The sequence below is a fragment of the Littorina saxatilis genome, linkage group LG2, assembly GCF_037325665.1.
Source record: "Littorina saxatilis isolate snail1 linkage group LG2, US_GU_Lsax_2.0, whole genome shotgun sequence".
Taxonomy (NCBI): domain Eukaryota; kingdom Metazoa; phylum Mollusca; class Gastropoda; order Littorinimorpha; family Littorinidae; genus Littorina; species Littorina saxatilis.
Window position 1 is genome coordinate 99,582,397 of NC_090246.1, and position 17,140 is coordinate 99,599,536.

The 17,140-nt window shown below is 41.0% G+C and overlaps 2 protein-coding genes across 4 annotated transcripts in view; one reads left to right on the forward strand and one right to left on the reverse strand.

Moving 5' to 3' along the window:
* The window catches only part of LOC138960306 (adenylosuccinate lyase-like), a 50,306-nt gene extending 43,943 nt beyond the window's left edge, over window positions 1–6,363 (reverse strand). Inside the window, exons 1-5 of one of the 3 annotated variants that reach the window (XM_070332151.1) lie at window positions 6,345–6,363; window positions 4,749–4,971; window positions 2,469–2,672; window positions 1,909–1,953; window positions 565–644 (exon numbers count right to left, since the gene is read on the reverse strand). In XM_070332151.1, coding sequence (XP_070188252.1) covers window positions 565–644; window positions 1,909–1,953; window positions 2,469–2,672; window positions 4,749–4,925 — 506 coding nt within the window. In that variant the 5' untranslated portion in view covers window positions 4,926–4,971; window positions 6,345–6,363. Of the gene's footprint in view, window positions 1–564; window positions 645–1,908; window positions 1,954–2,468; window positions 2,673–4,748; window positions 4,983–6,240 lie in introns of all 3 variants that reach the window. The other 2 variants (XM_070332149.1, XM_070332150.1) reach the window with 2 other exon arrangements.
* An 8,519-nt stretch (window positions 6,364–14,882) lies between these two features.
* The window catches only part of LOC138960307 (uncharacterized), a 37,556-nt gene continuing 35,298 nt past the window's right edge, over window positions 14,883–17,140 (forward strand). The window contains exon 1 of the mRNA XM_070332153.1: window positions 14,883–16,145. Within this exon, the coding sequence (XP_070188254.1) occupies window positions 15,407–16,145 (739 nt within the window). The 5' untranslated portion in view covers window positions 14,883–15,406. The remainder of the gene's footprint in view (window positions 16,146–17,140) is intronic.

Genomic DNA, 17,140 nt, shown 5'->3' on the forward strand with positions numbered 1-17,140 from the left:
TATGGGACTCCCCCTAACCCGCAGGGGGTTGTGTAGATGTGTGTGTGTGTGTGTGTTTGCACATGTGTGTACACAAGCATACATGTGGTCAAGATTTGTTTTCTTCTTTATTCACCAAAACAAGCTATTCATACCTAAAGTGATTGAGAGTGCTCTTCTGTTCATAGAAAAACAATTTTGAAAAAAATGTTCTTTGTTTAAACTTCATCTATTTGCTCAGACTGGTTGAACAATGTTATGGGGACAGAACTGTAAAACGCCAACATAACAGTTTAAATACCATGGGAGATAACTGATGGTTTTAACTCTGGCAAATTTGCCCAGTTTAATATAAAACACCCACTTCTTCAAAATTCCTCACACTTTCACTTTTTGAAAATGGACAAGGGATATGCATCATGTGGTAAGCATGTATGTCAGAGAACAAAATTCGACAGATTGCTTTGTTTATGTAAAAGAATACTCTGCTGACCAATTTTTGTATTTGTTTTATTTTACTTATCTATAGATACGTACCACGAAGTTCATCTATTAGTGCAAAAGTATGAACTGTTGACTACTTACTGAAGGTGAGTATAGGACAGGCAGGCCAGTGCTTTGTGTTGCTTTGCAAACGAAGACAGGCGATGGATACACCTAGCAAGCTGAAGACAACAAATGCAACATGATACAATTGAACAAATTCAACATGCTAAAACAACAAGGATAAACCAAAAAGCTCCAATATCATTTGAAAACAATTCCTAAGTCCATATTTAGATCTTCTAGATATTTAACAATGACAAGCTTCGTGACACTCATATGTACTTATATCATCAGACCTGGGAACCCCTGTTTTGCACTTGGGAGTATTCTCAAACAAACTTGGTGTATTTTCAGAAAAATTAGCGTACTCCACACAGCATTTGAACATCCATGATTCAAACATAAATCACACGCGTACATCTAGTCGCACCGTTTATTAAGTTTAACAATACATTTAAAACAAATGCTTCTTTCAATGTTTACTGACAATAAATGTAATCATGTGTCATAAATACTGGATCGGCTTCGGGATGCGCTTGTGAAGAAAAGTAGTCTAGGAAATTTTCTCGTCGTATTTTTTTCTACTGACCGTACTGATCGTATTCTAGACAATCATGCATACAAAATACGGCAAAATTGTATGGGTTCCCAGGTCTGTATAATGTTTATGCAAACCTAAACGCTGGTTTTACCCCTTCCTGCTCTGGACATAGATAAGGCCAACAAAAAAAAATAGTCTGTTTACGGTAACCCGACCGACCCTATTTTTTTCGCGCGACCCTAGACTTTTTTTGGCATTTAAGGAAGAAAGAAAAAAAAAAAAAAAAAAAAGAATAACGTAAAAATGTTTTTTTGGAAGAAAAAAAATTAAAAAATAAAAAAATCCCGACCAACCGACCCTATTTTTTTTGGCCTATGTTACCGTAAACAGACCTTTTTTTTTTTGGCCTAAGAACCAATACTGAAACACAAACACATGTACAGACTTATTTTTAAGCAGCTCCTCTTGCTCTATTACACAGTGTAATTCATTTTTTTTAATTTTTTTTCATTTTCATTACTTTATTGTCCCATTGCTGGGAAATTCGGGTCGCTTCCTCCCAGTGGAAAGCTAGCAGCAACGGAGTCGCGCTACCCAGGTGTCTGCGTGTTTAGGTGTATTCAGCCACCTGCACTTATGGCAGAATGACCAAGGTCTTTTACGTGCCATTTTGGTGACACGGGGGTGGGACATGGCTTCCGTCTTTGGATTTGCACATAAACTTGACCCGTGTCCGTCCCGGCCCGAATTCGAACCTGCGACCTTCCGATCACAAGTCCTGTGCTCTACCAACTGAGTTACCGAGCCCCCCAGTAATAAGAAAGGACATTTCTAGGACTTACCTTTGGTAACATAATATCAAAAGCATCCTTCATGACAATCAGATCCTGGAAAAAGATAAAGCCATAATGTATACAATGTGCTGTAGTTAGGTTCTTGCTTTCCTCATGAGGAATACATTAAACAGGGTTCCTAAAAAATGCTGTGCTTACAAAGAGTGGCACTTTATTTATCTTAGCTTAGAAAAAAACAAATGTTGCTTTCCCTACTTTAATTTTTTATTAGCACACTATAGCTTCAAAAAGTGAAATTTTACCTTAGAGAAATTATGCATTATTAACATACTTATCCACAATCACTAGCTAATCACAGAGCTCTTTTTTGCTTGCAAGAAAAAAAAGAAAATTATGCAATATTTCTGAGTCACAATTTCTCTGGCAACTAGCTAACAGCATTAATCGAAATGTACTAGATAGCACAATGTTTATTATCTTTTACAAAGCACTCATCTGTGGCTGACTTTATGGGAAGAACAATTCCTTGGAATAAATACACTATGGTTATCCCTGCATACATTATAATCCTTATTGACAACAACACCATGAACAATAAAGAGACTCACAGTGTTGTCGCCAACGTAACAGGAAGTGGCACCCAGGTGAATAATGGGAGCAGCATGGGGACAAATGTGAGCGAAAGTGTGAACATGAGCCATGACGTCATGACGAACGCGTTTCTCCTCCAGCTCGGCATGGGCAAAGTCAATGTTGCCAATGTTTGCCTTCATCTCTTTAATCTGCTCATCTGAGATGGAAAGGCCAAGCTTCTGCACACAAAAATGTTTGCCTTCATCTCTTTAATCTGCTCTTGTGAGATTGAAAGGCCAAGCTTCTGCACACAAAAATGTTTGCCTTCATCTCTTTAATCTGCTCATCTGAGATGGAAAGGCCAAGCTTCTGCACACAAAAATGCATGCAGTGGTAAGAGAAAATGCAGTTAAACAATAAAGACAACACACAAATCTTTGAGAAGGATGAAGTCCATCCCTTTGCAAGTTAACATGTCGTGTAAAAATTACTTTGCAAATTGTAGGCCCTTTCACAAAGACCTACTTAGGTTGTACTTGCAGTCAGTATAGGCAAAAAACAAAACTGAACACTTTTTCCAAATTAAAAATAAACCCAGCCCGCCACTACTGCTATACATTGTATGATTGTGATGAAGTCCGAATCTGGGGTATGCAATATCATGAGATGCATCTTTGTTGTTCTGACATTTAATCATGTCATGTGACGGTTTCTCGAAATGATTGCATAGATTGTCTACAGTCAAAGCAGCCTTTGTTCTTTGACTAAGACATATTTTCTTCTTCTTCTTCAGCATTCCAGAATTTTCTGGTTACGTGCGAGCTGGTTTGCCCATTTGGGTTCCCCACACTATACTCTGAGAGCATAGTCAGCTTCACTCCGCTTTCGTTGAGTAGGCATGCTGGGTATTTTCGTGTTTCCATAACCCACCGAACTCCGACATGGATTACAGGATCTTTTCCGTGCGCACTTGGTCTTGTGCTTGCATGTACACACGAAGGGGGTTAAGTCACTAGCAGGTCTGCACATAAGTTGACCTGGGAGATCGGAAAAATCTCCACTCTTAACCCACCAGGCGGCAGCGACCGGGATTCGAACTCATGTGCACGACCTCCCGATTAGGAGGCCGACGTCTTACCACCACGCCACTGCGTCCGTCGGACATATTTTGAAATCAAACTCTTGGCAGCTGGTGAGTAAATTCTTTGCAGGAAAAGACACACTCCTCAACATTACTTGTGAATGAATTATCAACCTATTAGTATTACATATATATATCTGTACATGTACATCTATCTGCATGCTCCAACACTTGCTAGTATTATACGTTATTTGCGTTTTTGACCAAAATATGACATTTTACACAGATCGAGACAGTCATTGTTCTCCGAGACCGCGCTAGCGGTCGAGATGAACAATGACTGTCGAGATCTGTGTAAAATGTCATAATTTGGTCAAAAACGCAAATAACATTTATGTATCAATCGAATTCCTTTCAGGTACTATGACTTTGTTGTTGTTTTGACGATTGAACGAGCACACACACACATGCAATCAAACACATAAGCTTCATATTTTGGCGTTTCAGGTTGACCGAAACTTCAAAGGAACTACAAAACACACGTCATGTACTGACTTTGTTGTTGTTTTGACATTGAACAGCACACACACATGCAATCAAACACATGACGTGTGTTTTGTAGTTCCTTTGAAGTTTCGGTCAACCTGAAACGCCAAAATATGAAGTTTTGTAGGCCTCTGATGTCACATGGCTCAAAGAAGGGAAATCCAATGTCCAATTGATACATATTGAATTATACCACACTTCGTTTTGTTTTTATCTAGTATTGCTTTATATGCAATTTCTTGTAATGCAATGCTTCATTTTCAGATCCGAGTCCTTTCTTCTACTTCTAGTTCTAGATTGAACTTCTGAACGACTCAACATGAGACATGATAATTCATCAAACAAAACAGCAGACAAAACTGCTGTCAGGTACACCAATGCATGTATGCATGTCATAGCTAGTAGGTCAGAACCCGAGTGGCTTAAAAATGGTTGAGATGGAAATGCATGTACCTACATCAATTTGAAAACAACTATAAGTGTGTTTTTACTCAGCACAGTGGTGCCACAAATTAAGGCACAGCTTCGTTACTAATGCAGCTTATACAGTCGTAAATCACCGCCTGTTGTCCAAATGAGGCCTTGCCGTTGACCTGAATTTTACCTCGCCAGCAGCTTGCAGTCTGCAAAGTGTACAGTACAGTGAGTACAGTACGCAGATTTTGGACTATTAAATGGGGTCACTCACCTTCTCTGCCATTGCAAGCCATGTCCACAGTTGTCGCCACGTTGAGAATTTCTTCACGTCTCCAAAGTTCTTTGTCATAGCTGAGCTGGCATAGCGTGCAACCAGCGGAGTGCGGTAATTGACGTGCTCCAAGTATTCTTCGTTCGCCTCGATCACGCTTTCGTAGGGCGCAGCCATCTTTGCTTTTGGCTGAGAGAGTTGTTGCCCTTCGACTTTTCGTGGTCTGCAAGAGAGCTGCGTTATGAGCACAGGCACACAATACTAAATAGTTAGGGGGGGGTGGGGGGAGGAATGACTTCGTAGTGTCTGTTGGCCTTTTCTTTTGCCTCGGTCTCTGAAAGCTCTGCATATGCTCCTCTTTACATTTCAGAGGCTTATCGTCAGCCTTTCACTCCCTCTCCCCTGCAACCGTATTGTGCCATATATGCCTGTGCCTGTGGCAGAAAACTCCCATCCCACCCCCCAGCCTTTTCAGTCTCGTCCCCCTGATACCCTTATCCACAATCCACAATGTCGATGGTACAGCATGTAGACAAATCAAAATCAACAACAAAGCCAAAACAAGCAAACAAACAATAAACAAACCTGAGCGGCAACAACACCAGCAACATCAATAATATAAATGTATACAACTCCTGCAATGCAACCGAGGGGTGGATTAAATCTAGTTGATTATTTTTAGACAAGTGAGAAATTAGAACGAACTACTTTGATTAAACCCAAAAATCACACGTGGATTATTCGAAGTACGAATAAAGAGGGCTAAAAAATAATCAACACTAGAATTTATTTTTAGAACATTTCAAACCCAGACGATTGGCCCCCTGTTGCGGAAGAATACGTACAATGTTGACTCAAAACTGAAACAACAATGGCTGACGTGTATGACTAGTCAACTCAACTCAACTCAAATTTATTAATCCATATGGAAATTATGTTGTAACAATACTCATTTCCTATCAAAAGAATAAGAATGCATACTAAAAAAATGATCACAGTCTCACTAACGCAAACAGTCATCCGTCAAGTCATACTCGTGGGTATTTGCAGCCGCTTGGTAATTCACTCGTGTGCTCCGCACACTCGTGAATTACCAAGCGACTGCAAATACCCACTCGTGGTTTATTTTCCAGTAATCAACTCGTGGTCATTGTTTAGCTCTATTTAATAAGTAACAGTAACACAGTCATAAACAAATACATCGATGAATAAATGTATCTCTAGATAAAAATGAACTACCGCCAAGCCTCGATCAAAATCAACCTCAGAAATCGTCTTTGCAGATTGCACAGAAGAAGAACTCACCTTCTGGTCGGTATACCTGTGAAAGCATTTTTGATATTGGTGAGCAGACGTATAAGTGTTCAGTCTGTCTCTGATTTCGTTTGTTCGTTCGTTTGTTCGTTCGTTTGTGCGTTCGTTCGTTCGTTCATTCGTTTGTTTATTTTCCATGCTTGCCGCTGTGTGTGCGTGTGTGTGCTTACATACTTACTCCATGGTTCAAACGCGTACACCCTCCGGTATGTGCCAGTTAGTTTGTGGCCTGTAATCTATGCAGCCCTCGTGACAAGGAGGACTGAAGTAACCTTGCCTTACCTTGACTTGCTTTGCCTTGCAGTGCCTCAGTGTCACATTTCATTCTGATTTTTACATTTAGTCAAGTTTTGACTAAATGTTTTAACATAGACGGGGAATCGAGACGAGGGTCGTGGTGTATGTGTGTGTGTGTGTGTGTGTGTGCGCGCGCGCGTGTGTGTGTACAGCGATTCCGGGAAAACTACCGGACCGATTTTCATGAAACTTTACATGAGAGTTCCTGAGTATAATATCCCCAGAACGGTTTGTCATTTTTTTACATTTAGTCAAGTTTTGACTAAATGTTTTAACGTAGAGGGGGGAATCGAGACGAGGGTCGTGGTGTATGTGCGTGTGTGTGTGTGTCTGTCTGTCTGTGTGTGTGTGTGTGTGTGTAGAGCGATTCAGACTAAACTACTGGACCGATCTTTAATGAAATTTGACGTGAGAGTTCCTGGGTATGAAATCCCCGAACGTTTTTTTCATTTTTTTGATAAATGTCTTTGATGACGTCATATCCGGCTTTTCGTGAAAGTTGAGGCGGCACTGTCACGCCCTCATTTTTCAACCAAATTGGTTGAAATTTTGGTCGGGTAATGTTCGACGAAGCCCGGACTTCGGTATTGCATTTCAGCGTGGTGGCTTAAAAATTAATTAATGACTTTGGTCATTAAAAATCTGAAAATTGTAAAAAAAAATATGTTTTTTATAAAACGATCCAAATTTACGTTTATCTTATTTTCCATCTTTTGCTGATTCCAAAAACATATAAATATGTTATCTTCGGATTAAAAACAAGCTCTGAAAATTAAATATATAACAATTATTATCAAAATTAAATTTTCCAAATCAATTTAAAAACACTTTCATCTTATTCCTTGTCGGTTCCTGATTCCAAAAACATATAGATATGATATGTTTGGATTAAAAACACGCTCAGAAAGTTAAAACGAAGAGAGGTACAGAAAAGCGTGCTATCCTTCCCAGCGCAACTACTACCCCGCTCTTCTTGTCAATTTCACTGCCTATGCCGTGAGCGGTGGAGTGACGATGCTACGAGTATACGGTCTTGCTGCGTTGCATTGCGTTCAGTTTCATTCTGTGAGTTCGACAGCTACTTGACTAAATGTTGTATTTTCGCCTTACGCGACTTGTTTATAAATGTCTTTGCTGACGTCATATCCGGCTTTTTGTGAAAGTTGAGGCAGCACTGTCACGCTCTCATTTTTCAACCAAATTGGTTGAAATTTTGGTCAAGTAATCTTCGACGATGCCCGGACTTTGGTATTGCATTTCAGTTTGGAGGCTTAATAATTAATTAATGACTTTGTTCATTAAAGTCGTCATTAAAATCGATTTTTCGCAAACAGATTTAAAATTGATTGCGTTGTATTCCTCATCTTCTCCTGAATTCAAAAATATATAGATATGTCATGTTTACTCTAAAAATGTGCTCAGAATTACAGAAAATAGGTTTAAGTAGGCCTAAGTACTACGTTTGCACGCTACGCGGAGACGAGCGTGACCCGTGTGTGGTTAGTCGAGACTATCTGAAATATAGTCGCGGCGACGACTGTTTGTTGGTGTTAATCTGTTACTTTGATGCCGACAGCTTGACTAAATGTTGTTATATCGCTTCACGCGACTTGTTTTTTTTATGCCACAGGCGGGCTCCCCAAAGTGCGCGTCCCTGCGTCCTATACGCACTGGAAGCCGAAATCACGTACTAGAAATTCATTGAGGGGGTCCCGAGACGCACTAAACCTATAAAGAGCGGGTCCCGGGACGCGCTGAATTTTTGCTATCGTGCGTACCGTAGGTACTCTATTCAGACTGTAGTCGTGAGTCAAGTATAGTGCAAGCACAAATGCCAATTTCACACCGGAACGATTTGGAAAAGTGTGTGTTCCATTTAACAAGGTATAGTTGAAGTGTCCTCTTCGACTATTCAAATGAAAAAAGACACTTCGATATCACACTATTCGCAATAACAATTAATGCGTTCCGTGTACACAGGGGGTTCGGGGACCATGGACTCTTGGGACCCTCTCAAATTCCGTGTGAGTGTGTGTGTGTGTGTGTGTGTGTGTGTGTGTGTGTGTGTGTGTGTGTGTGTGTGTGTGTGTGTGTGTGTGTGTGTGTGTGTGTGTGTGTGTGTGTGTGTGTGTGTGTGTGTGTGTGTGTGGATGTAAAGTTCTGATTGAAACAGAAGTTGCAATAACAAATTAAAAAGTATTGCTTTAATTGCCTTCTTTATCATTAGCTGAATCCCAATATATATATATTTAGAAATAGTTTGTTTATTCTGAAAATGTGCTCAAAATTAAAGAGGTCGGTTTTATTCAAATTAGTCCAATGTTTGCGGCCACCAGCTCAACACTTCTAGGTCTACGGGTTTCTGCTAGCCAAGCCTTACTAGCCTCGCCGATTCCCTGATTCCGGGTTTTCAGTGTCGCCTTTTAGTTTTACTAGTCCGGCCCGACAGATTCACTTGATGTTTTGATTTCGCTTTACGCAACCTTTTTTCTCAATTAAGACTGGAGTCTACCCTTTGTAAAAGTGATGAACTTTTTTTTAAAGTAAATGTTTCTGTAACTCAAGTTGAAAGAGTGTTGAGGCTGGGAATAAGAAATAAAATAGGGCTTAACGTGCTAGTCTCCAAAATAACGACTGAAACGTGAGTATATGAGGTATGAGACTTTTCGACAAAGCCACTCCTGATGACATTTCCACGATTCTATTGCGATTTATGAGAAAAAAATCAACAATTATATGATCACACCTGAAGAAGAGGGATAGAGGAACAACATTGAACACATACACATACACTGGTAAATTGGAAAAAGTGACGACGAATTTCTAAAACTTTGTCACATGAAAGGTTAGTTATCATATCCCTTTAACCACATTTAAACAAAAATCGTCTTGCCCCTTAACGTGCTAAATTTTGAACTGTGGTACTTCTACTATTCCTATACCCCCTACTTCTTCTTCTTCAGCGTTCCAGAATTTTCTGGTTACGTGTGAGCTCGTTTGCCCATTTGGGTTCCCCAAACCGGCTATACTCTGAGAGTCTCCATAACCCACCGAACTCCGACATGGATTACAGGATCTTTTCCGTGCGCACTTGGCCTTGTGCTTGTGTGTACACACGAAGGGGGTTAAGTCACTAGCAGGTCTGCACATAAGTTGACCTGGGAGATCGGAAAAACTCCACTCTTAACCCACCAGGCGGCAGCGACCGGGATTCCAACTCACGCCCTCCCGATTAGGAAGCCGACGTCTTACCACTACGCCACAGCGCCCGTCCTACTCCCTACCAATGTTGACCGAAAACATGCTCCGAGACTACTCCTGAGAAACAGGAATTAAAAGATGACATTTTTAACAGATAGTTTTCATGCAGTTCAAGGATTGCTAAGGAGAGAAATCAAAAGAAAGGAAGCGTTAAGCCCTTATTTATAAGACAATCAGTGTATGAAACTTGAGTATGGGGTACAGTGTCAAACTGTTGCACAAGAATCACCCATGAATAAATTAGTAAAATTAAAACGAACAAAAAATATTCCGTTTTCGAGGTTAAATACCTGGTTCCAACCGTTCTTTGTCAATGTTGTATGCAATGCTGTATGTCTTCCGAATTTCAGTTGAACACGTCAATTTGGAGTGGGCGAAAGACCTATTTTAATCATATTTCTTGTTCTCGGGGGTATCCTAGCATGATGATAATTTATGTTTCTTAACGCCCTCAAGGTTAAACCGGTAGGGGCATGTTACTCCGACTTCAGATTTTTTGTTAATTTAAATAATGATATCCTAGCATCCGTTGCGCACTGTTTTTATTCCGAAAGCCTCACATACTGTCACTTGATGAAAACGACACAATACTCTTACAAGAGCTCACCCATGCACCGCAATCAAAAATAACATTTTTAACTTTAACGGCACAGAAATACAATTTTGAAATCATATGTTTGTGCAGTGTTGATTGTCGAATTAATATTGCTCAGACCGCTGAAATCAGGTTGACCAAATATACGGGTTCCCAGAATGACAGAAATAATGGGGTTCAAGACAGGGACAAAGAGTGGTTCGATTGAGGGAACTCGCCGTGTTTAGGAAGCCTGTCTACGACGCGCCGACTTTCTCTTGTCGCCGCCTAGACAGGGGGCACTTGAAGGGTTTTCAATTTCCTAAAGGTGAAATCACTCCAAGCCGGAAAGAACAATACGTGGAAATTGATTAGCACTGGGGCGGCACCGGTCTCCTTCATGTACAATTGTTCCACACAGAAAATAGTTCAAAGTTATCCCCACCCTTTCGTCCATCCCCTCCTTCGTCTCTCTTCGTTTTCGGTACTGCGCTACAACGACAGAAACACATCATTTTGACTTGTTGAGTTTGTCACATTCTGCAGAAACAAAGTTACTCCATTATTATATTCAACCTCTCTGAATTGATCCCCCCCCCCCCCTTTTATATTTAGTCAAGTTTTGACTAAATATTTTAACATCGAGGGGGAATCGAAACGAGGGTCGTGGTGTATGTGCGTGTGTGCGTGTGTGCGTGTGTGTGTGTAGAGCGATTCAGACTAAACTACTGGACCGATCTTTATGAAATTTGACATGAGAGTTCCTGGGTATGAAATCCCCATATGTTTTTTTCATTTTTTTTATAAATGTCTTTGATGACGTCATATCCGGCTTTTCGTGAAAGTTGAGGCGGCACTGTCACGCTCTCATTTTTCAACCAAATTGGTTGAAATTTTGGTCAAGTAATCTTCGACGAAGCCCGGACTTCGGTATTGCATTTCAGCTTGGTGGCTTAAAAATTAATTAATGACTTTGGTCATTAAAAATCTGAAAATTGTAAAAAAAAATAAAAATTTATAAAACGATCCAAATTTACGTTTATCTTATTCTCCATCATTTGCTGATTCCAAAAACATATAAATATGTTATATTCGGATTAAAAACAAGCTCTGAAAATTAAATATATAAAAATTATTATCAAAATTAAATTGTCCAAATCAATTTAAAAACACTTTCATCTTTTTCCTTGTCGGTTCCTGATTCCAAAAACATATAGATATGATATGTTTGGATTAAAAACACGCTCAGAAAGTTAAAACAAAGAGAGGTACAGAAAAGCGTGCTACCCTTCTTAGCGCAACTACTACCCCGCTCTTCTTGTCAATTCCACTGCCTATGCCGTGAGCGGTGGACTACGAGTATACGGTCTTGCTGCGTTGCATTGCGTTCAGTTTCATTCTGTGAGTTCGACAGCTACTTGACTAAATATTGTATTTTCGCCTTACGCGACTTGTTTTTTTAATATAATTGTACATTTCGGTTAAAAAGCCGTATTATGCATCTAACTAGTTTGTAACATCTGTGCCATTATCAGGCATCAGAGAAAACACAAGAAAACACATTCTTAGTAGGGTGAAAGAAATAAAGTAAGCCTAGTTGTTCAGGCTATTTCCCAAACTTATATTACTTCTTTTGCGATCCTCACACATTTTAACAGGAGCTCAATTTCTATTATAAGTTGTTGTTGTTTTGTGTGTGTGTGTGTGTGTGTGTGTGTGTGTGTGTGTGTGTGTGTGTGTGTGTGTGTGTGTGTGCTTGTTTGTTTGACATTAAACAAGTCATTAAAACATGCTACCAATATAAGACTTCTTATGACTGTGAAACTGTCTTCGTTTGTCAAAGAGTGAGTATGTTTGTACGTGTGTGTGTGTGTGTGTGTGTGTGTGTGTGTGTGTGTGTGTGTGTCTGTCAGTGTGTGTGTGTGTGTGTGTGTGTGTGTGTGTATGTGTCACACACTGATTATCACGTCAAGCAAGTACTTTCCTTTTAAATTTCAAACAGCAGATCTGACCTGGGTAATGCTCACAAAAGACACTTGAGCCAACAAGATGGCTGCACCATCTGGTCACAGACTGCAGGCAGACCGATGCCATTATATCTAAGTTTAGATAGATATAGAAGATAACGCAATAAAGGTTAACATGAACAGAGTGGGGCGCCTGGTGTTTTAAGAAAGAGTAGCCCCGAGCTATTTACTCTCTGAATACTCTGGCATCGAGTATCTGGGAGTAGAGGGGGACGCCCGGGATCCAGCGGTTAAAACCTTAAGCCGCAACTGTCAAGATGAACGCTATCGTGTTCGAATCTCGCCATGGCATGTACTTACATCTTCTTCGGCTAAAGTGTGGAGTTATCAAAACTGTTACTTCCTTGATCTCATTTTCCCCAGCCATAAGCCGTGGAAGGCATTTCTCATCGAGTTGTATTTATTTCTTCCCCGAAACCGGCGTATGCTGCCTGAATGGATGGGTAAAAACGGTCATACACGTAAACATCCACTCGCGCTAAACACATGAGTGAACGTGGGAGTCTAAGCCCATGAACGAAGAAGAAGAAAATCGAGTTGTATTTAAATCAAGATTGATTTCACGGCCTTGTACAGTATCACCATAATTTAGCCCATTATTTGTACTTCTCTAATTCGAGTAACCCTCGATGAATAACGTAGAAGTAGAACGCACAGTTTTACAACTGCAAAGTTGATCTTTCTTTCCATATTATCATTTGATTTCATGTACTGTTTGTTATTTTATTTTATTTTATTCAATTCTTTTTCCAAATATTTTCGTTCATATGTTTTATTTTGTTTCATTTTATTCTATTTTATTCTATTCTATTTTATTTTATTTATTTTATATCATTTTATTTTAGTTAATTTCATTTGTAACTGAATTACTACAAATGTAATGACTCCTAATAATATCAAACCTTTTGAAACATAACAAAAAGAAACAAAACTCAACTTAAAAGCCAAGAATTAAACCAGTAGGCTTTAATATTTGTTAGATGTTTGCCACTAATCAGCACAAGATAAAATAAGCGCAACAAGGGCTATTACTGATTCACAGAACATGTATTTCATTCCTTCATTTACAATTTTCTTCTTCTGCACAATGGTTCTGCTTTGACGTCCATTTTTACATTTAGTCAACGTAGAGGGGGAATCGAGACGAGGGTCGTGGTGTGTGTGTGTGTGTGTGTGTGTGTGTGTGTGTGTGTGTGTGTGTGTGTGTGTGTGCGGTGTGTGTGTCTGTGCGTGTGTGTGTGTAGAGCGATTCAGACCAAACTACTGGACCGATCTTTATGAAATGTTACATGAGAGTTCCTGGGAATGATATCCCCGGATGTTTTTTTCTTTTTTTCGATGACGTCATATCCGGCTTTTTGTAAAAGTTGAGGCGGCACTGTCACACCCTCATTTTTCAATCAAATTGATTGAAATTTTGGCCAAGCAATCTTCGACGAAGGCCGGACTTCGGTATTGCATTTCAGCATGGTGGCTTAAAAATTAATTAATGACTTTGGTCATTAAAAATCTCAAAATTGTAAAAAAAAACAACGAGCTGGACCCGTCTTAGTCTTCGGGTTAGGGCTAGCGAAGCTTTAATTACTGTACTACATGTTGTCTCGGCGTTGGCTGGTTTTTATTTAGTGTTGACCGCTTAGTTCCAGGCCGACAGATTGACTAAATGTCTTTATATCGCTTCACGCATCTTGTTTTTCTTGCTCCTTCTGTCTTCTTCTCTTTACTCTCCTGTTAACTTAGTGCTCCAATCCTGACATGTCTCCATCTGGGAGATTTCACCCCTCCCCCCTCCCCACCAAACACCCCCCCTCCCCACCAACCCCCCCCCCCCCCCCCGAAACACTCCAAGGAGGTAGCCACGCGCGGTGTCTGTTAAAACAGGAAATATATGCCTTTTGTTCCACGACTGGGTAATCATTTACATCAAAACTACTCTGACATTTGCCTCCCAATTACGCTTTCTTTGCTTCAGGCCTAAATGAATAAACGGGGCAGGAGATGGAGAGAACACTTCTGTTTTCCGAGATGCGGTTTATTCTGCGACATATGATTTAATTGCTGACGGCCAGATAACGCCCTTCCCGCACAACATCCCGGATGTGGAACGGAGCCTCGCTGGCGACGCGAAAATACGTGTTTTGGGAATTTTGATGGTCGCAATTGAAAATGCTTGGATAAGATTCTTCACCACGCCTTATCCGCTCGCCTCAGGACACGAAGTTCTGCAAAAAAATATCCTGCACTTTTTTCTTTCCCTTTTTTTTCCTTGGCGTATTAATGTTTTTAGTCTCGGTGAGCCAGGCTGCCGTGCCGTCTGGCCGCCAAGAAGAAATGTAAGCGCGCACCAGAAGCGGAAAGTTAAATCGCGACGTTTGTCAATAATTTCTATTAACCCTGAAGCCAGGCAAGCGGTCCTCTCCCGCCTACCCTCTCCTCCCTCCAGCCCCACCCAACGGCGGTGCCCGTGTCGCGTGTCTCCCAACGTCCGACGATTGGTCCACTTCCCAGGAAGGGGGGTTAAAAACACCTCCTAGGGGCGTGGAGAAACTTCTCCTTACCCACGTCTCCGCCTTTGACTTATGCTCTTGTCAGCTAAACTGGCTTTTTCATTGGTCGCCAGGTATTTTTTGGACTGTCACACTTGCTGAGTGGCTCCACAACTTTTCACGTTGTAATCAATCCGGCTCGATCTTTTGTAGTCGTATTTTATTACATTGCTGCCACGGACTCACGAATCAGATGGAAGAAAAATCGCACCGTTTATTCAGTAATTGTTATTTAAGCGAAAGCACAAGATCAGAAGAAGAGAGCACAGTTACGACGATGAGTCTGCACTCGTACGCATCCGAGGAAAACGACCAGAGTCGCCACTGATGTGTTGAAATGCCGAACACTGCGGACGTATTTAATATTTCTTTTGCTGATACAAGGAACAAAACATTAAAAAGAAAAGACTTCCTCATCTTTAAAATGCACTGCTTTCATACAGTTAATAACGATCGATTTTAAATGAAACAATGTCCACTTCTTCCTCCTGTACTGCGCGCCTTCAGTAAACAACGTGCTTGTCTTCAATGCTCAAGCAGAGTCCTCCTTCGTAAACAGGGAACACTCCAAAGAGTCTTGGTAAATTCCGGGAAGCATTTTTCTTTCGCTATCCTGTGCCTGGTGGTAAAAGCGGCAGAATGTTAGGCACCAGTCTACAAGCGACCAGTGCCTTCTGCCTTGGGCTCCGTGCACACAGCCAGCCGATGGACCTGCTGACCACTTTCCCCTGTGGCCCCCACCTCTCTCTACCCCATGCGCCCGTGCTGCTTTGGCCCACCGCCAGGCTACCCGCGGTTCGATTCCCAGGACTGTCGCTTAACCCAGCGGACAACAGAACAGTGGTCGTGTCCAAGAGTTTCAGGGGCGACGTAGCAAACCCACCACGGATGGAGAGGACGCTGCAATGTTCGCTGGAACGTGGTAGGATTGTTGACCGTGTACGTTCTTCTTCTGGCCAAGCCGGGTCTCTTGAGGCTACATACACTGTGGAGCGAGTGCGTTCCTCTTCCCACCGCCCTGGGTCCCCTGAGACTGTGTACAGGGACTATAGTCGCAGTGAATGTCAAGGCAGCAGTAAAAATGGTGGACACTGTTTTCATTCTCACCCGCAACGAGACAGAAAGAGTTTCAGCATGAACAGTCTGCTGTCGTCTCCGGGGACGCCTTTTTCACACGAGGACGGTGACCGCGAGCATCTGCTGACGCCATCCCTGTCGTTCCGCGGGGAAGAACAGAGGCGCAGCAAGCCCGATCTGCTGGGGCCATCATCCACATCGGCATCGCCGTCCTTGGGAACTCATCAAGACTTTCAGCTGGACCATCTCTCCTGTCTGGACGTCGCCGGAAAGGGCTCTCATCTCCTCAACGATGATTCAGGTACGAATTGATAGTCTTTAGAGATAACGCAAGCTGTGGGAGGGCGCAATGGACGAATGGCCAAATGGCCAAATGCGCACGAAATCCATGTCGAAGTTCGGTGGGTTATAGAAACTGACGCACAAAAAATCAGCATGAATCCCCCGAAAGCGGCGTATGGCTGCCTAAATGGCTAGGTAAAAACGGTCATAGACGTAAAAGTCGTGAGGGTTTCAGCCCATGAACGAAGAAAATTGAAGACGTAAGGGATTTTCTGATAGCAGTTTTTATTCACATGATTTCGTGTTGTATGAAAGAAATGAGTACTGAAATCAAAAGAGGGATCAGAAAATGTATATATGGGTAAATAACGTTGAAATAACTTATTTATGAACAGGGATAACATAATGAGGGTGGCTGATACAAGACTGCTTTAACTGATCAATAATATTTATGAACAGGGATAACATAATGAGGGTGGCTGATACAAGACTGCTTTAACTGATCAATAATATTTATGAACAGGGATAACATAATGAGGGTGGCTGATACAAGACTGCTTTAACTGATCAATAATATTTATGAACAGGGATAACATAATGAGGGTGGCTGATACAAGACTGCTTTAACTGATCAATAATATTAGAACATTGAATCAGGCAGTAAGCGCACGATTATTGTTATTGCAATACCATAGAAAGAACGCAACAGTATATAACACATCTGTTTATGGTATATGTATAAACGCTAGTAAGTAATAGACCTAGAGAAAGAAGGAAATTACCATTTATTCACATTCCAATTAGCAAAAATACAAATGCTTTTCACATTTTTCCTTTCAAAAAGGCACACGTCTTACGAATTCATTATTGTTTCCAGTTGTGGAGAGATCCTACTCAGACATAACTTGATAATTTCTCGAACAAAGACACCCCAAATATCGATTTTGCCAATGATAAATTGTTTATTTAAAAATGTGCGCACACAAAACCTTGAATGAATTCAATATATATTTT